Raw genomic sequence first — 21522 nt, 5'->3', positions numbered from 1 at the left:
AATAATAAATGTCTTCAGAACTAGATTGATTTTGATATGAACTTTTAATTCATACAGTTTATTTAAAAGAAATAAATTCATACATACACAAATTGATAATAACAATTTAGTTACCTGGGTTTTAGAATAAATTAAGTAGCGTTTGATATCGATAATGTTTTTGATTTCTTACTGAACTGTAATTATTAAACTTACTATTTTATGTTTGGGTATTGATTTGACAGCTTTCGTTTATAATTTCTTCTGCACTCATATAATTTTTATGATAAATAAGTTCCAGATGCCATAGTTCTCTTAACTAATTGCTAATAGTACAGCTAATTATAAGCTTGCGGTAATGCAACACAATAGCAGTTGCAATGTCGTGGCAATGGCAAACTAATACCAAGTAGAGGAACGATGATGCTTCATTAGTCCAGGTGAAAGGCCAGGAATGCATAACTTATTGTAGAATAGAAATTAGGAGATAACCAATAGAAACGTATCATTGTCCTTGATGACTTCAAAATTTAACTAGCGGTCAGTGTAAACTATGACCGCTTGCACCAATGTAATAGTGCTTCAGAAAAGCACTTGCACTGACAAATAAACAGAATTTGATGAGAATAATATAGATACGTAATGGAGTATCTGCGAGAAAGTGTCGTGCACTGGCTTTCAGATCCATTCCAATATTATACAGCATATTAATTTTCCACTTTCAATAAGAACGAATATTGGTGTTCTAGTTGACAGGATACACATCAATGAAATTAAAAATTGTACATAACCAATACTGTATTCTCATCAAGTGCTGGCAAGTCTATTATAATATGAGCTCGAGAAATAGTTAACTATCTTTGTGGCGACAAGTTACTAAGTTGCCATTAGTGCATGAATCCATCAGAATTACCTCAATGGAATGTGGATCATTCCGTTTCTGACTTGGTTGTGTTCATGTAGGAGTTTTCATCCCATTTACATGCCTCTGATCAAGATCTTAAAAAAAGAGCTTGAAGCCAATTTGAAGCGCAACATTCTTTACGTGCCACGAACTGGGGCTCCCCTACCAGAACACAAAGGAATCAATTGAGAAGTGCACTCTTTTGTTCCATATTTGGAGGAGGTTGGACATTGAGCAGTCTTGCTTAGAGCTTCTTCACGGCCTTTTTCCATGCGAGTCCAGCGGCTTTGATAGACGCTCGCAGACTACTCTTGTTTGGGTCCTTGTTTTCCGACTGGCGAGAATCAGAGTAGTTGTTACTATTCAAACTATCGGTCTCGGATATTTCATCCACATCAGAGAGGGGCCTCGGAAAGTAGCGCTTCACAGTGGAACAGTGTTGGTCGAGTTTGCACCCAGATACTCCTAGTTCCACTCCTTTTAGGGCTGTGTCACCAGCGAGCACTTCTGAATCTAAAGATTTATGGTCAGGCACCACACCTTCAAGTTTCTTGGCTGCAACGACGGAAACAGTATCTACAGAATTGGTTTTACTGTTTGCAATGCCGCCACATCGTTGGGCATCAAGAGCCTGGATATCGCCGTTGTTGGATGTCACATGAGTACTGAAAGAGAGGGTATTTAAAGCGTTCAACGCCGAAGGGTTATCAATCTCACTGCTTGCAATACCTTGTGACTTTGCCACGTCTACTTCACCGTCCGATTCTGCATCCAGCTTGTTTGACAAGCACTGATCTGACTGCTGCCTTGCGCTTAGTTTCCGAAGGAGGCCTCCCCACAAACCCTTGGAACTTTCCACATTCTCTCTAGTTTTCTCAGAAAGCTCCTGTTAAGAATCATCGCAAACAACCACATCAATGCCAAGAGTGTACCATACCACTGACGAAACAGTGGAAGGTTATCCAGGTACAACAAAAGGTCAAGTAGCAATGGATCCAATCTAAGACTACTATATGTCAGATTAGAAATATCAAACAAACTGAAAGGTGTTGAAAATAATACATGTATGAATTCAGAAAAATAGCACATAGAAGAGAAATTCAGGTGAGACATGGTGGTGTGCCACATAATGGGATCTGTCACGTATCATTTAACGATCATAAATTATTATGGCAAGACCAACCATTTGCCATATGACAATTTACGTCTTGTTCTGCGAGCTTTCTGAAATTAGAATCGACCAACATACAATGTATCTTGTGTTGTATATACACACACACACACACACACACACATATATATATATATATATACACACACATTTTGAAGCTACTCGCCGACGGAACTTGTCTGACCTGATTCTGATTGGTTTCAAGATCCAAGGTCCCACGCATGGCTGCAACACTGATCTGGGAGAAAGGTGGGTCCGAGAAAGCCCGATGCAAAGGGCTTACTTGACCGGGCGAGGAGCCTGCAGACTCAACATTGAATAAGAGCACTTGTAGCCATTTGTCCAAATTCTGCTTTCCAATTTTCCGTAATTTCTCATCGTCTGCATCAGATGATTGTGATTTTCGACTGTCAGCCTGGAATATCCCATCGGGATGGGTATCCAACACCTGCACAGAGAAAACCCTCTTTGAAACGTTATAAGAAAAAAAGTTATTCACGAAAAAGTAAAACGTAAGAAGTGTAAAAATTTGAGCACGCGACGTTATAAATTTTCATGTTCAGGAAATGAATTCAATTCCAGCATTATCTCGCATATGACTAAATTGACTGCCAAAGCTAAAACTCTCAAAGCAATACTAGTTGTATTTTAGCGTTGATGCTACACAATATTTAGCGAAAAAGCCTCCAAACGATGGACACAAAACCTTAAAGACTCAAAGTTGAACAAGAAGACCTCAAATTATAAGATAACTGAAGATCTGCAAAGTTAAAGTAATCACACCTGTTGAAGCACGTCATCAAGGTGCTCCTCTGACTTCCTCGATAGATCATCTTTCGCGTATCTCCCAGCCGCCCTCGAGGTAGGAAACTGAAGTTGAACATGATGAAAAAGTTCATTTAAATACCCTTGCTTGCACACAACTGCCGTCTCAATCATGTTAGCTGCCACATCTGACTTTGAGGTCTCAGATTGCACCACTATGACATTTTTCTGTACTTCATTTCTTGAACATGAAATAGGATTTGCTCCGTCACTAAGATCACTTGGTTCTGGTACTGAACATTCCAAATGATCACAGATTTCAAGAGAATCCAGGTTCATAATTGCACATTTGGCACGGATTAGCTCTGCACTCAATGTGCGAACCTGCGAGATTCCAAGATCAAGTCCAGCATCTACTTCTGGTAGCCTATGGTGAGGTTGATTATCATAGCTCCGCTCTTCTTCAGGATAATGGTGTTCATACTCCACGTCATCATCCGCAAATTCGCCATGACTACTGCCCCCTGCAAATTCAAAACAAATCAAGACAGACTGAACATAAATTGAATATACAAACACAAGGTACCAAACTCCTATTCACACAAAGGGTGCATCATATTAATTTTTTTCGAAATACCAATCAGTGTGCCCTCGCTAACACTAATCCAGTTAACCTGTAGCTCTCTCGTGTTTGAGTCTACAACATTAGATCATTGAAATCAACCAGGCTGACAGATTCTTGATGCTCTATGCTAACTTCATCCATCATGGAAAGACATGCCATACTGAAGTCCAACAAGTAATTTAGAGGTAGTCCTCGACGCACCTCGATTACCATCTAACTGCATGGGGGGGCCAGCAACTTCGACATTCGTAATCTTCTCTTCGTGAGCGCTGACATCTACCATATCCTTGGTACCGCAAACTGGTAATGCCTCGGATGGAACTTTCGGTGCCAGAACTTCAGCCTCTTCATTGATATCCTTCTCCAAGTTGGTAACTGCAAAGCCGATAATGATCCTCGTCAATCATACGTCCCATATCTAAAAACATAAGTGAAGAATTCAAGCTACTGAGAAACTAGTGTGTGGAGTTAATAGAAATAGGATAATCGGATGTTCAGCAACTCTCCTACTTTGAAAGCTACGAAAACCTACAGAATGAGAAATCTCAACATGCACATGATGCGTGCATAAAATAGCTGAAAGGCACAGAATTGGGTTTGACATAAACTAAACGGTTTTGTATATAGCATCACCATCATCGATTTCTCTGTTGAGTGATATCTGAGTAGTCTCTTGTTGATTTTGATGCAATATATCTTTTGCTCGACGAATCTCCGTGCGTAGTCTGTAAATTTCAATCGCAGTCTCATCTCCACTATCACTTTCAATGATATCATTACATTGAAGCAGAACTTTCTTGTCTACCTCTTCGTCTTCATCTTTACCATCACCTGGGGTTGACTCACAATTGCTCCCATTTACTATCTCTCGACCCAGCATAGGATCTTTCTTTACTGCGATAATAGTCGAATTAAATTTCGAGTCGGTATCCCCTACAGCAGCCTCCAGAGTTTCTCTTTGGGAATAACTTCTTAACAAGTCCTGTTCTGCAACTTTGCATCCAGCCTTCTGGCAATCGAGTCGAGCCATGAGTGCGTTGCATGCTGCTTGATTCAAACGAGCTTGCTCCTTGTATGAGATGCTCCTTTACAGCCATAAACACACAGTTTAAATAATTCTAAAATTTCTGCCATTACAAGCATCGTACATCACTTGGACACTTGGGAGTCCAGAAAATTCATGAAAAAGAAAAAATAAAAAAGGAAAAGAAAAAGAAGAAGAATTAGCACAATGATCACATCAAAAAGGTTTTGTACCTTCTATCACAAATTAAAAACTTTACTTACTGGTGCATGGTATCACGGATCATCCGTTCTAAGCAAAGGCGATGTGACGACTGGGCCTCTGCCCACCTCCGTTGCTTCTCAACACTCCGTTTATGTTTGGTTAGCACTGCCTCAAGCTGAATGGCACTCAATCTCTCTTTTTCGTTCTGCTGCTTCAAATTCATAACAGTCTCTTCGAGTTCTGCAATTTCATGCTCTTTCTCTCGTTTCTCCTCCTCTCTCATGATCTTCACACGGAGCTCCTATAACGAAATAATGATGAGTTTATTAATTACTTAAAGCAGATTAAGTAGATGAGGCATAAAAGACAGTTACTGTTATTTGAAAGCAATTTTAAGCAAATGGAAGGAGAAAACATAATATCTGTACGTTGCCTGCCCTACTATTCGTCAGTTTAGACAAGGTAATTTAGAGAAGGCGGATTAAGAGTATTGGATATAGTCAAGTTGGGAGGCTCGACCTTCTGCAGTGTAGTGGTAGCTGAAGAGTGACGGTCTGAATGAGTGGATCTGCTACTTGTTGAAAATACATTTACCACGTTCTCCTTTCCAGGATTTTCACAATCGACTCTTATCACACGGTACTGCGGAACACCATAAGAAAACAATTCTCAACACGAGCTCAGGGAATAGTCCTAGAATATAGAAAAGATTTCGACAATGAACCGATATCACATCATGATAACTTAAGATGTTCTGTGATGAAGTTGGAATGAAGACTAATCACCTTATCTTTAAGTTGAAAAATTGAGCGATTTGAAAGAGTGGGTTCATTTTCTTTAATCTCCTTCCAACTGCCTGATCCAAATTTATTGACTGCTCGTCTAAGAGCCTCCTCTTCTTCAGAACTCCAGCGTCCTTTAGCTTCTGTTCCTGCTAAAGTTAGCAAAACTTCAGAGCAGAATACAAGGACCGCAAATGTCGCGTAGAGCTGGGTACAATATAGCTTCTCATTCTGAGGGATAAGAGAATTCGAAATAAGTGAATGAGGACGCAAAAAAAAAGCTGACAAGAGTGTGCACATTGTGGAAAAATCACTTGTTAGACTTGATGGATAGGCTTCCAGTTAGGCAATAGACAATGCATTCGGCATAATATTCAGGGTCTCAAATGTCCATAAGGACACCTATCGTTGAAGGTACCTGCAGCTGAAGGTGGGTCACAAACCACAAGAGGTTGTAATGGAGAAGTCGATTGTTGAACTTTTTCGCCTTCTTTTTTGACCGTCACAATGGCTGCTGCAGCTAAGCCACAATAAGCCTTCTTTTCACGAAAATGCTGAGGCCATGGACGACATTCTCCCACATGCTCCCTTGCAATCGATTCATCCTCTCCCCCTGAAAAGAATAAGGCAAATGATCTCTTCCTGCATAAAAATCGTCAAATGAGTCTTTACCTTCGAGAATATTCGACCTCAACATGACATTTCCTCTCAAATCAAGAACGAAGCTACACATGCTAGACCCAACCAATTTCAAATGTTTAGACAAAAATCAGGTACAATATGATCGGGTATAATAATGACTGCATGCTACTTTTAGTACCTGAAGTCAGCGCTTTTGGAGGCAAAGGCAGAGAGAAACTGGTTAATGGAACATCCATGTTGCAAGTCCCACCAGGGTACAAGAAACTCGAGGCGACTTTTCTTCCGCTGGCTTGCTTGCCACTGAAGCACGCGCAAATTGGACACCACCGTTTTTCCTCCTCCTGAACACATGACTCGTGAATCATAGCCATTCAGAACAAATAGACGAACTGCATTAATATTCATCATTGTTGACCAAGGTAGACGATTTACATAGTGTTAAGAGCAGACTCCTGGTGCACATGAAATGGTGGACGTTTCGACGTACGAGAATGGGGAAACCAATGGTCTATTTCCCAGGCAAGCGGAGACGAAGGATCAGCATTCCAGTACACCACGTTGCCGTAAGAATCCACCCTGAACTTTGCCGGGTCAAATCCAGCATTTCTGTACACAGTTACAACACATGAGCATTATTTCCATGTCATATCTTTCTGAAAACTCTAGGAAGCGGAGTATTTCTTTCTTTTCCTGAAACGCACACCATTGTAGCAATCCTAAAATCGGTTGTATTGTACATTCACGCACCATCGGTCTTCATCAAATTATTTGTGTAAGTCAGAAAGCATAATATCTGGCCCAGCAAGGAGTCACGGTATGGTACTAATTGTAGCATACGATCTTGAAGCGACAATGACGTACTTCTGGTTTTCACATGCACTGAAAGTTAGGTAAAGGCCATGACCTGGACCCTACTTAAATAGAATCCCCTAAATTTTACTCAAGGAAATTCAATTCTCTACAAAATACCATGTCACTCAATCGTGTGGTATTGCATCGAGAACAAAGGTTAACACTATATCATACTGCTACGGCCATCATACCCAAGGTGATCGAGCTGCTGCCACAATTCTTCCGCATGCTTGCGGGCATTCAGATCGGGATCTCTCTCTGTGTCGTCCACAGTGGGAAACAAACCATCCCATTTTTTTAAAGTCGCGAACTGTAATGGACACCAAACATTGACGCTTTCAGATCAGTAGAATGCAGCGTCTGAAATTAACTTATCAATTGTGAAGGTACATTTTAGTGATTTCAGAATCACAACGTCCCGTTTACACGATATCATAAGAGTGTGGATAGAAAAAATGTCAACGACAGTTAACCCTGCTGCAATGTCGGCATTCAATGATATTGATGCAAGCAACAAAAGAGTAGAAAGCGGGGACTCACGTCTTCAGCTTGTGGAGAGTACGGCAGGAAGCGTTGAGGAGGACCTGCCGTGAAGGGAGTGACAAGACCTTGGAGTTGCACTGCGGCGTGTTGACATAACTTGGCGTACCCATGAGGATAACCCAATACCGGGTCTACTACCCTCTCCTCCTCCGTCAACATCAGCTTCGAAAACATGTCGACCTCCATAATTGTACTGTATCTCTCGCTGTTTTGTTTACAGCTGCAACAAGAACCGGAATTCAAGAATTCAGCTTTGAATTCATGGAAGGCTAGTGAACGTTTCTGCCGCTGACGATGTAGCAAGAAGCAACAGAATGTCAGGGCGACACACTCAATTCCCAACACATTTAGAACCAGACCAGGCTTAACCAGCTGAAAAACCATTTAAAAGAAACTGCAGAGCGAAAGAAGGTAAGATTACAGTGAAGCAAGGCAGCGCAGCGCGAGAGGACTGGTAGCATTTTATCTCTTTCAACATGAATGCAACCTCCCAAAACCAACAAACTTCTCCAAAGCAACTCCAACAATTTCGAACCAAACTAAAGCACTGCACATCGGAGACGTTTCAAAAAAGCCACACTACCTTAAGAAAATTCGCTGTACCTACAACGGAATCGCGGCGAGGCGAAGTGGCAGCCTGACATCAACAAAAATAGCGCATTTACCAAAAGTTTGAACGCTGCGAGACACAGAGCGTAGCAGAGACGAAATGACAAGAGCAGACAGGCGGTGCAGCAGCCGAGTGTGCAGCAGTAGCAGTGGCAGTTGCAGCAGAAACAACAGAAGCAGGCGTGGGTGGATGACGCGCGACGCACACAACAGATTCGTGGCAACGGGATCAAGACACTGGTCCATGGTTTGATTCTTAAAACGTCAGACGAGCATTCAATGCGGCCCCCGCCTCCTCCACCCTCCCCGCTCTTGTACATTCCCCGCCTTCACTTTTGTAATTCCCTCGACAGACGAAGCCGAAGAAAAAGAAGGCGGGACCTCCCCGGACGGTCTCACGCCCCCCATTCCCATGACCACGTTTCCAAGACCGTGGTCGTCATCACCCTAGACCGTGATCAGTCTTCCACGTCGCTCACCGATTCGTCAGGTCCAGAGTCTCGTCTCTTTCTGAGTTCTCGTCGCTAATTGAACAGAGATGAACGTTTGAAGCATGTCCAATGGGGTCAGTGGATGAAACTTGGTGCTGCTTTGTGGGGTACAGTTCTGTGCTTGTTCTCGGCCTCTTGTTTGGGTGATTTGAAACTGGAGTGTGTGTTAGGGAAGTTCAAGGTTCTACATCCATGGATGAATGGATGAATGTTAGGGTGAGTACTTGCTTCAATAAATGGATGAACTTTGATGTGACCCCCCCCCACCACTTAGCACACTGATCATATTTCAATACCAGGTACTGGGTTATTAATTGCAGACCCTTTTGGACCAATTGCAGCTAGATGCATTGTCCTTCCCAATCTTTTGCCCATACCCAGTACACATAATTCTTACCTTTCTGTTAAGGATGAATGTCGTCGTTTTACATGACGAATAACGGCGAAAAAGGTTCACCCCCCCAGTTCAGTTCTGTCGAACGGATGAAAGTGCCCCTAAACACTAAACACTAGAATTAGATTCAAACGTAAATTAATCCTCTCTTTAAGAGATTAGACAAATATGAGTGGTGAAGATAATGAGGTTTTGTGTTCGAATAAATTTTTATTCTATGTTTATACACTACAAAGTAAGGACATGATTTACATATATTTTGCTTGTGTGGCATTGTTTTGAACAAGTGATGGCATTGCCAGTATCTACTTGGCAAGTGTGAGGGATCCTATGAAAATCATCTTGAGAATGGTGCACCAGATGTGTGATCATGTGCTAAATTACCATCACTCGTGGCCCCAAAAAACAGAATAATATAAAATTTTACTTTTGAAATACCTTGAAGTTGTTCTCCAAGTTGTTCCTCTCAAAGAAAAGCTCTCAAATGAGTGAAGACAAAATAGGTAACCTAACACTCCTCATTGGATGATGTTCATTGATGGCTTACAAAAGATTCCATGATTTGAATAATTATTCCTCCTTTGTCTTTTATTACAAAGAGGAAATTTTTTGAATGAAAAGAAGGGTCACTGATGATTAAAAAAATAAGTTATTGGGAATGGTTGAATGGTTAGTATCTCTATATCAAATTTTTATTTGTTGCTTGTATCAGTTGAGGAGTATTTAAACTTCTATTGGATATAAACATCAAGGAAATAGTGAATATAAGTACAGAGTTCTTGTTGAATAATTATTTAGGATTCAGTTTAAACAAAAAAACAAGATAAAACGTAATGGTTTTGTTGTGTGGGAATGTGTGTGAAGAAGAATGCATTATCAACATTTTGTGAATGAATATATTTTGAAATGTGTGTTTCAAATACAGCTTAAAGGTTTGATGGTCATTTCGCATGATTTTGGTGGGCAATGATAATTCCCATAGCCAGATCTGTTATCAGTTCTTGGATTATATCAGATTATTTTTGAGAAATACTAATGCATGCATCTTAAACACATGTTTAGGCTGTTGGTAACAGCATTCAATGTTGATTATGTCGATTTTGTTTTCCAAACTTCAAAAATTGATCATGTGTTTTATTTTAGAAAATGGCATTTAATCCAGTGGATCAGTTTAAACTTTTATAACTATTTACACAAGTGACTTTTAAAAGCTTGTCAATGTATTAATGTATCTGTTAATGTTCTAAAGTATTATAGTATAAATCTTTTAATTGACACATGCATACAAAAGTGCATTTCATGATTATTTATCAACTGCAAAGGAGTGATTTGTAGAATTTATAATTTGTAATTTACTAGAGTAAGATAGAGGATAAGATTTATTGCCAATAACTATAGATTGTATCAAATGCAATTGTAAAAGATTGTATGTTTATAACTTCCTTAAAATTTGAAAATATGGCATGCCAAATGTTACAAGTAGATATTAAATCCTCAAAGTAACTATCCTAAAGTTGTGATTAATTGCAACTATTAACAAACATTGTCCACTACTAATTGATTGGGAATACCTTTGTTATAATAAAACTAGACCCTTAAATGGTTGATCTAATAGTTTCCTTAAATTTTGCAAGAAGGTGCTAAGTTTATGATAACATTTGAAGCATTTGTTTCTATCGTTCCTATGTAATTCTAAAGCATCTAATAGTCAAGTTCAAGGATGTTTAACAAGTATGTAATTGTAAGCTTTGTCACCATTTTATTTTGTTTCATATATATATATATATATATATATATATATATATATACATATACAAATAAATAAATAAATAAATACATAAAGTTATTCCATGAAGAAAAAATTCCTTAACATCAAATTGTGAAGGATACAAGAGCTTATGAGAAATAGATAAAATTATGAAAGATTAAAAAATAAAGTTGGTGATAGTTATAAACAAAATTAAATAATAATTTTGTAAGTGATATTTTTTTCTAAAAAAATTATACTATATATATGGATATATATTTTTAAATTATTAAAATTATCACCTTGAAAACCACAATTTTTATCTATTATAGGAGTATAAATGTGTGTATAATTGTCACAAAAATAGATATTTATTCTAATAATTATTAAGATAATATGAATAGGTAGAAGTAGATAGAAGTAGATTAATTTAATAATATCTTATGGAAAAGCATTCTAGAAGCTTTATAGATATGGTGTTGTATTGAAGTTTGGCTACTATGTAAAAAGAATGAACATATATATTTAATATATAATTTACTATACAATATAGTGAAAGCTATATTATTAGATTTTAGTTGATTACAAAATGTGGTTAGATTGTTACTTTGAAGTAGTTAGTTTAAAAAGATTATAATTGAGATTGATTTTATATTGATAATAGTTTTTATATATTTAGAACCATATTTATTAGACATTGGTGACTCTTGAAATCTTATTTTATTTCTTTTATTTGGTGTTTAGAATACATATTATATAAAATTTATTTTAAAAAATATATAAAAGTATTTTTGTGTGAAAAGGAGAAGTTAGGCCAACCATTTGGATGAATGGAGATAGATGATGAAAATTTCTATTCTTATTGGTCAAAAGTTATGTCCAATATACTTCAAGAAGATTATCTAAGGCCTTACTAGGGATGAGGGTTACTCTTTCAAAAATATTCAAATATTAGAAGTTAGAATCATCAAATTAAAGATTTTGGATATATTTTTGGTACAAATTTTGTATGATCTGGAGTTTTTTTTTAAGAAAATATAAGTCCTTAAAGTTAAAGTATTGATTTTGTACCTACTATCATTCTTTGGGACATAACACATACATATGAAGGATTTTTGAGGATTAGATTGTGCGATTGGAAATTTGGTTTAAAGGTCTATATTTTCATATAAAAAAAAAGATTTGGAATTGATTTAAATGAGTAACGACTACTTAAAAACAACTCTTTTAAATTGAGGTTTGTTAATGAACTAATTTAATGAGGGATTTGATTCTACTCATATCTCAAGTATTTAGATGAATCTATAGCTAATTTTTTTATGCAAATGTATATTATTATGTTGTTAATTTACATACCAATTTTTTTAGTATTTGAATTTTGGATTTTTGAGACATGAAAAAAATAGTACTTAGGTACTTCTAAATTGGGATTTAGAGCACCTACTAGGATTTCTAAGATGTCAAATGATTTGTAGTAAATTAATGGTTCATTTATTTAATAATAAGGCTTAATGTTAAATGCTAAATTATCTAAAAATTTGAAAAAAATTAAACAGTTGGATCAAAAGACATGAAATTCTAAAATTTGGAGAGAAAAATATTTTGTAAGTAAAAAATATTTTGAAAGAATTTACTACAATTAGAGTAATTTATGCAAAATAAAAGAAATTTTGAGAGCCAAGATTTTATATATATATATATTAAAGATAGAAATATAGAGCCATGAAAAAACTATGATATAAAGATGAATGTTTAAAAATAAAATTTTAGATTTTCTTTAAAATTATTGAAAATCTAACTTATTGGCAAATGATTAGTTGTGATTTGATATAGCAAAAGATGTTAGAGAATTTTTAGATATTCTAGAAAGCCTTATGTATAAACCTTATTAAATTTAAAAGATTTTTACTAGTAGAATATCTTTTGATTTTGTTGCATATATTTATCTTTTATAATAAAAATATATCATTTATAGGAGCTTAGCAAATAAATTAAAGCTAAACTCTCTACAACTAGGCATCCAATATATTTCCAAATAGAAAATCATGCCATACAACAATAGTTTTATCTTTATACATTATTGTGATGTAATATAATTAATAAATGAAAGAGAAAATAACATATTATATTATAGAATATCTTATTTTAAAATATTATAGAAAATTATCTTTAAAATATAGATAATAGTCAAAAAGATAGTAAAACAAAAAAATGCTAATGCTACCTTTTTACAAAATTGATTTCTATTCATTTTGTAGGACTATAAATAAGATAAATTAAAATAGAATAGAAAATTAAATAATATAAGCATATGTAGGAGAAGATTAAGAATAAAATTTAGCAAAATTTATCTCAAGAAGCCAAAAATTGATATCTCAAGAGGACTGGTTATCAACCTAAATCAAAATCAGATCATGAGGCTCAAAACTGTACATCTATAGTGACTTTGGGATTGTTTTGTAGATCGAAGAGTAGAATTTGAAAGAAAACTTAAGAAGATATTTTTAAGCATTGATTTTATATAATTTAAATTAATATTGAGATTTTGGGAGATTTTCAAAGTTAATGATGTTTATGGTAGAATTAGGGTTTAAAAAATAAAAAATAAATTTATAAATTTGAAGGTTTCTTAAGTTTTGTAGTGTAAATAGGAGTGAAATTTGGATAATATATTGATGTATTAGTTGTAAATGTGTATGCAAATTTTGAAGTCATTTGAATGATTAGATTGAAGTTTATGAAGATTTTTGTGGGTTGAGGTCTAAAAAATTGAAATTTACGAGTCAGTAAGTATTTCTAACTTCTTCAATAATCTATCAATTGGATTGAAGTGAATTTTTTTATATAGATATTAGACTCAATTTTCAATATTTGGATGAAATTTGAAAGTAATTCAATAGTTTAAGAAAGAGATATTGGTACTAAAAGTTTAACATTTAGGTTGGAATAGGAGGCTATCTAACACTTGATTGAATTATCTTGCATTTCTCTCAATTGGTTTGTGTGATCAATTTTGTCTTTCTTATACTTATTTTTAATTAAGATATTAAAAATTTTCTAAATTTTGAGTTGATATCAATGATTTGAGTATTAATTGTTGAGGTTCTATTTTGCTTTAAGTTTTATTAAGAGTTTTTTTAAGATCTAGAATTTAATTAAGATTTGGTTTAGGATTTGTCTTTAATTTGGTTAAGGCTTAAGATTTGGTTTAGGATTTGTCTTTGATTTGATTAGGGCTTAAGATTTGGTTTAGGATTAATTTGAGATTAGGATTTGATTTAAAACTTAGATAGAATTTGATTATGATTTATCTAAGATTTCATTAAAATTTACCTTAAGATTTTATTAAGCTTCAATTAAGATTTCAATTAGGATTTGACTTAGGATTTTATTAAGGTTTAAATAGAATTTTAATTAGGATTATATTAAATTTTCTATTTATAATTTTTTTAAAGGTTTATTTTTATATTTCTTTAAGATTTTTTATTATTTTTCTTTGAAATTAAATCATTTTTTATTTTTTTTTTGTTTTTTTTGTTTTTTTAGTGATTTATTTTAAATTTATTTTGATATTTTGAGTTTTGATTTGATTTATTAGGAATTACTTGAAGTTTATTTGAGGCTCTATTAGATTTAATAGAATTATTTTTACATTTTTACTTACTTTCCACAATTAGGTGCCATGTGCATTCTGAAGTAAGAATACATGTAATACAACATCGTGTCTGTAGATAATTGGTAGGTTGTATACTTGGCCAACAAGTTAGTTTTGTGTTATATATTTTGATAGCTTGTGGTATAAGCTAACCATGTGGCCTAAATATAAGAAACTTGCCTTGCAAATTAAAATATATGTCATACAAATTGAACATATGATAGAGCTCATATAGAATATCATTAAATAGCTCCTAGTTAGATAATGTATATAGAAATAAGTATAAAGCCTTCTTTATTCTTGTCAATTTTTTTTTTCTTCTAGTCTAATTTATAGATGTTTAATTTTCTTGTCTTTTGGCAATAGACATTTTAGGTTCTATTTGAATATACATAATTTTTTATTTCTATTTTGTCATCTTTTTTTGAAAAAAGTCTCACTTATTTACTTGCTTTTATTAAATTCTTGTCTTTGATAAGTTATTAAGAATATACTCATAATATAAGAGCTTTATTTTTTATTGATTAAAAGTAGATTATTATTTTTTTATAAGACTTATGTGTATTAGAAGTTATTGATTACTTACTTCTAAATTGATATTATTTTTAGAATTTTCTTTTATTCTTTAGTCCTTTTTTTTAATTATCTTAAGAAATATTTAAATATATATATATATATTATCATGACAAAACTTATTGAAATAAAGAGTGCAATGGCACAAATACAAGAGCAATTGAGAGAATGAATGATTATGATATATCAATTCAATTTACCACCACAACAAATAATAAGATTGATATGCAATGAAGATAAAGAAATTAATGCTCAACTTAACTGATCTTCAAATATTGAATCAAGCAATTGACTTTGTTGTAAAGTATTACATTGGACTTTTTGAATTTTGATTTGAGAGTTGCATAAATAAACTTCAATGTTATTATAATTTAATAACAATATCAATGCCTTTTAATACATATATTTTAAAGTGAAAGATATACAAATTGAAGCAATATGTTTCAAAGCTCTTATTGAGCAAAAAAAAAAAAAATTGTCGTTGATAAAAAGAATTGTACTTATATTTTAAAGAATCTAAGCACACAATTCAATATTATCTAAAAAAGCAATACAACCACAAAATGAGAAGTATGGCTATCAAAGAAGATAATATATCAGAAAACAAATTTATCTAGTTATAGTAGGGACTGTTGTCATATTACATGAAGCCTTGCTTGAAAATGTACCAAGTACTTAGCTATAGAAGGTAGAAGAAAAATTACAACAATAAGATTTTAATTCTAATAGAATCTTAAATAATACCATCTTTTAATACATACTACAAAATTCAAGAAACCTTTAATTTTATAAAAATAATTTTATTATTCAAAATCTAATTCAACCAAAAAAATCACTAATTTTGAAAATCTCCCAAAAAATTTAATATTAACTTGATTGATATAAAAAAAACTTTTAAAAATTTCTTTATAAGTTTGTTCTCAAATTCTTTTTTTTAATCTACCAAAGAACCTTGAAGTCACTTTAGGTGCACGATTTTATATCCCAAGGTCTAATTTCAATCTAAATTGAAAATTGGTCTTCTCTAGATATCAATATTTAGTAATTTGAAGTAATTTTTACTTGAATCTATTGATAACTCTCTTCTAAACATATTCATATTAATTAATTATCTCATTTAGTTTGATTTGATGTATTTATGTTCCTACAAAGAAAATAGAAGTATCTTTTCTAAAACGTAGCATTAAAACTAAATCTTTTATTATCTTCCTATCATTTATCCTTATTTTTTTATTACATCTTTCCACTAGATTCTTCTATAATAACATTCATGTTTTTATTTTTTACCATATAATTGTATTACTACACAACACTCTATAGTTGGAACCTTGTAGAATACCTAATAAAGGTCTTATTCTCTTTTTAAGATCTTTTCCTTGTTTTACAATAGATGTTAGTTTAGGACCTAAAAATCATAAAGCTTTTACCTTGCTAGATTCAAAAACTTCAATTTATTTTTCAAATGAAGAATTTATTAAAAAATATATCATATTTAATATAAAAAATTAAATTTATTCATTTAGAAGTCATAGATGGTCATTTATTTTCTTTTAGAGATTTTTTTTATAAAATTTTTATTATAAAAGTAGCAAATAATGGTCATAATAGCTTTGTGATATTTAATATAATTAGATCTTTTTTGAATCTAATTATTTCAAGTTTATTGTAGCTAAAAGAATATAATCTACAAATAGATTGAAGTTCTTACAATCTTGATTTTTCTTAGAGTATAATTAAGAATTTTGTCAACAAAGAAAAAAATCAAAAGTCAAGTACAACTAAATCCATATTTATAAGTGTTAGAGCTTTCTTGCATACTGAAAAAGAGAGATTATCTTGTGTTATTTATACCACTTTTATTTCTAATGGTGAAAAGACATCAAGTTGTATTTCAAGCCGATATTGAGATGTTTTTGAGAAGAACAACTCAAATTTTCTTTTATAGATTATTCCTTATGATTGTTCAATTGATCTTTAAGAGAGAGCTCAATCACTACTTGGACTAATCTATAATTTATCACAAAATAAGTTAGCTAAATTTAAGTAATATATTAATGAAAATTTGGCCAAAATTTTCATATGTCACTCAAAATTTCCAAAAAGAACTCTTATCCCATTTATTGAAAAAAAGATGAATCAATGCATATGTTTTTAGATTATTAAAGATTAAAAAAAGATATCATCAAAAATAGATACTTTCTATCTTTAATATTGAGATTTCTTGATCAATTGAATCAAGCTAAAATCCATACTAAAATAGATTTATAACAAGCATACTAGCTAAAAAAATATAAAAAAAGAGATAAATAGAAGATAACATTTTGAACTAGATATAAATAATTTGAATACAATGTTATGTCTTTTGGACTTATAAATGCTCTAAGTATTTTTTAATATGTTATAAATGATGATTTTTGAAAATTTCTAAATGATTTTATTATATACTATTTAAATGACATTTTAATATATTCTCAGAATACAAAAGAATATAAACTTTATGTTTCTTGTGTGTATCAAGGACATCAATTCTAAAGAAAGAAAATTCAATATTCTCTTATGTCATTAAAAAAGATTAAAAAGTCATTCAAAGATGGTACTATATTAAATTAGAATAACTATTTCTAAAGACAAAAATACTAAAAAGTCTTAAAATAAGACTAAAGACTAAAAAAACACTGACAAGAGTAAAAAATGCTTCACTCTTGTTTCCATATATACTCTCTAAGTAGGAACTATGTACCAATCTCCTATAGGATCTCTTATACATGTTGACTTTATTAGACACATGACTTAACTTGGAAGACAAGTTATTTATATGTGTGCTATATAGTTAGCTTGTTCGATAAGTTATTAATATGTGTGTTATATGGCTAATTTTTTTATGAAATTTCTAGGATATTAATTAAGTACAAATACATGTAAAATCAAAGTAATGTCTATAAAGCTTCTAAGAAGCTTTTTTTGAAGATATTAAAAATTTAATCTACTATTATCTACTTCCACTTAATCCTATAGGTAATTATTGGACTAAAAATTATGTTTATGATATCATCCTTCCTTTTAAAGAAAAGTTATATGAAGAGTGGTTATTAACTTTTATGGATCTTACTATTCTTTATCTTGATTTTGATGGATGTTATTAATGAAAAGCCTTAACTTTCTTTGTTGCATTTATAAGATTTTTGGTTGGCTTTTACATATATATTTTATTAATATTATATCAATACCAATGAATAAGATATTCTAATATATTTTGGTGTCACCTTGATTTCTTAAGTATTATAAGAAGATGTAGCATTTGTCTTTTTTTTAAAATATTCATTATCTTATATGGCTAAAGAAGAAATATGTAGAATACAAGTTGGATCTTCATAGACTTTGGTATCATATTACATGTATTCTTGCTTGAAAATTGTGAGCCCCAAATTTACCACTCATTAAATTGACGCCACACAACAGGTTCAAGGGGTGGAATAGAAGGACTCCTAATTGTGAAATTGTTAAGTTAATTTAAATGTGGATATTTATAATTCAATTCACATTAATGCCTTACAAAAAATGGTTATTTATATTAAATTAAAATATTAAATAAAACTTATTATGCAAACATAATAAAAATAATTAACTTAGTTGTTACTATTACTTAATTGTAAGAATAAAAACTTAAGTTTGAATTAAAAATTAAAGTTAAAAGTTAAGTTAAAAAGTTAGAATTAAAAATTAAAGTTAAAAGTTGAATATAAAAATTTAAGTTAAAATTTAAAATTAAATGGTTAAATTAAAAGTTAAAATTAAAGATTAAGTTTCAGAGTTAAAATCAAAAATTAAGTTTAAAAGTTAAAGTTAAAACTTAAATTAAAAAATTAAAGTGAGAATATTAAAGATTAAACTTTAAAAATTAAAATTTATTAGCCAAAAGGTGAAATGTAGAGATTACAAGTCGTTGTGAAGATAATAGTAAAAATAAAATAAGAGAGGTGAAAGCAAAGGTACCTTGATAATATGCAAGGATTGAAGGTAGCAACCTCTTTCTACTCCAAAATTTTCCAAAATTTATAATTAGCTTCGATTTAAATGATTCTTAGCTTGTGATAAGGCTAACTTAAAGATGCTCTTGATCCGACAAATCTTGTTGCAATTTAATGATTTATTCTTGAGAATTTCTCCTTTAAAGTTGAATAATCTAAACTACCATGGTAACCAACATTCTTCACTTTGAAATTCACTAAAAATTCAAATTGTCTTCAAATCCAATAAAACTTATGCCTTTTAGAGCTTAATTTATAAAGCTTGATTCTTCCAAAATTTCAAATGAAGCCAATTATCAAGCATTGAAAAATACCTTTCCAAATTAGATTGATCCAAACTACAAAGGCAATCGATTCTCTTGCTTTCAAAAATTTACCAATAATTCTTTCTTATTCTAAATCAAGCAAGTCTTATCTTTTCAAAAAGTGAACAAAAAAATCTACAACTATTCAGAATTTCACATTGAAATAAAAGAAACTATGTGATTGATTAAAGAAAATCTGAAGCTCTTGAAACCCTTGGGATATTTGGGAGGCCAAGGGAGCTATCTACCTCAATGAAGTATATTTTAAAACTTAATGACCATCCTTTATAATTCCAAATTCATACACATACAATTACAAGGTTCACAATGAGATTTAAAATCTAAATAAAATTAAGATCTTGGCATGGCTTCGCACTTCATCCAAAAGAGGAGAGAGAGAGGGCTTAGAAAACCATGCCTCTCTTATACAATTGAGTGGAGGCTTGTACAAAGGTGGCTACATCTCCACCCTTGATTTTTAAGATCCCTAATCTAGATTTATGGCCTTCATTCATCCAAGAGCCAATCTTGTTATCAAGGCTTGTGGCTCTTGTAAGTGGTCTAGAAAGAATTTTTTGGTAAATCTAACTTCACCACTCTGTTCAAAAGACCTTTATAAGCTCAGTTTGGCTACTCACATGCCTTAATCCATGCTCAATTATAATTTTCATAGAAGTTTTTACTTACAAGGATCTTTGCATTTTTTTGTAAAATTCTTCAAATTCAGAATTTCATTGCTTCACTTGTGTTTTGAAGGAGAGGGTGCTGATCTTATTTTCTTCATTCCACGGGGCAAATCCACTGCCACCATTCCATTAAAAAGACTCTAATTAATTAGAAGAATGACCATGCCACTTGAATTTATCCAATTTGGAGGAAAGTTCAAAATTTTCATTGCTAACTTCACTAAATCTTTTAGAGAATTATAATACCAACTCCTAAATCATATGAATGATTATAAGTGTACTTTTAGGCTTTTAGTCAACCCTCATAGTAATGACTAACAACTTCTAAATTATTAAATTAACTAAGATGCTATTCTAATTTTCTAATTCTTATCACTTTAGTCCTAATTAACCTAATTCAAGGAATTAAGCTATAATTTATACCATCAAGGGTTGTAATCCTAAAAATTCTATAAAACTAAATTCTACTTATATAAATCCTAATCTAACATGCTCAATTATCATAAAATAGGAAAATAATAAAAAATTAAATTTTAGAATATAATTTAGAGCTCACAAGAATGCACCAAGTACTTAATTGTAGAAGATAAATAAAAATGCTACAACAATCTTGTTAAATTTATAAGAATATTAAATAAAATTTAAATAAATCTTAATAATTCTAATCAAATTTTCATCAATCAAAAATAAATTTAAAAGAAATTATAAAAAAAATACAAAAAGTCCCAAATTAATCTCAAAGAAAAATAACTAAAAATCTTAAAGAAATATAAAATAAACCTTAAAAAAGAAATTAAAAATAAATTAAAAATATTTTTTTTAATTAAATCTTAACCAACTCTTAGATCATATTTCAATTAAAACCTTAATTGAATCTTAACCAAATCCTAATTCAAATCTTAATAAAATCCTAATAAAATCTTAATTCCTAAATAAATCTTAAATAATTATTATCAACTTTTAATTAAGTTTTAAATCAAATTCCAAGAAAATCCTCATCTTAACCAAATCCTAGATTAAAACCTAAGTCCTAATCAAATTATAGACAAATCTTAATTCAAATCTTATAGAAAAATAGAACCTCAACAACAAATAATCAAATCATTGATATAAGCTCAAAATTTTTATATTTTTTACTATTTTAGTTAAAAATAAGCACAAGAAAGATGAAATTAAGTATAAAAATTAATTGAGAGAAATACCAAATAATCCAATTGGATATTAAATAACCATCTATTCTAATCTAAATACTAAACTTTCACAACTAATATTTCTTTCTTGAACCATTGAATTGCTTTCAAATTTCACCTAAATATTTAAAATAAAGTTTTTTTTAATATAAAGAAATTTCACTTTAATCAAATTATTATATTATTATAGATCTTAAAAATAATAATTGACCTTTAAACTCTAATTTCTGAGACCTCAATCTATAAAAATCTTTATACTTTGATCTTATTATTTGATTGATGTCAAAATTTTTATAAACATTTATAATTAATATACCAATATACTACTTAAATTTTATTTGTACATACACCAA

The 21522-nt window shown here is 31.5% G+C and overlaps 1 protein-coding gene across 1 annotated transcript; it reads right to left on the bottom strand.

Moving 5' to 3' along the window:
- Positions 1-595: 595 nt before the first annotated feature.
- LOC112290409 (uncharacterized) lies at positions 596-8966 on the bottom strand. The gene is made up of 16 exons (XM_024536602.2): positions 8888-8966; positions 8580-8745; positions 8095-8427; positions 7489-7711; positions 7140-7258; positions 6584-6702; positions 6275-6437; positions 5873-6096; positions 5458-5603; positions 5192-5314; positions 4732-4973; positions 4078-4529; positions 3646-3819; positions 2838-3343; positions 2239-2502; positions 596-1769 (listed from the first exon to the last, which is right to left on the bottom strand). Exons 1-16 carry the CDS (start codon positions 8964-8966, stop codon positions 1128-1130), a joined length of 3975 nt encoding a protein of 1324 aa, XP_024392370.1. The 3' UTR covers positions 596-1127.
- Between the last annotated feature and the right edge of the window lie 12556 nt (positions 8967-21522).

This window comes from Physcomitrium patens, chromosome 13 (assembly GCF_059467195.1).
Source record: "Physcomitrium patens ecotype Gransden chromosome 13, ASM5946719v1, whole genome shotgun sequence".
NCBI classification, from domain to species: Eukaryota; Viridiplantae; Streptophyta; class Bryopsida; order Funariales; family Funariaceae; genus Physcomitrium; species Physcomitrium patens.
The sequence above is the reverse complement of the archived record's forward strand: the minus strand, read 5'-3'. Positions and strand labels throughout refer to the sequence as shown.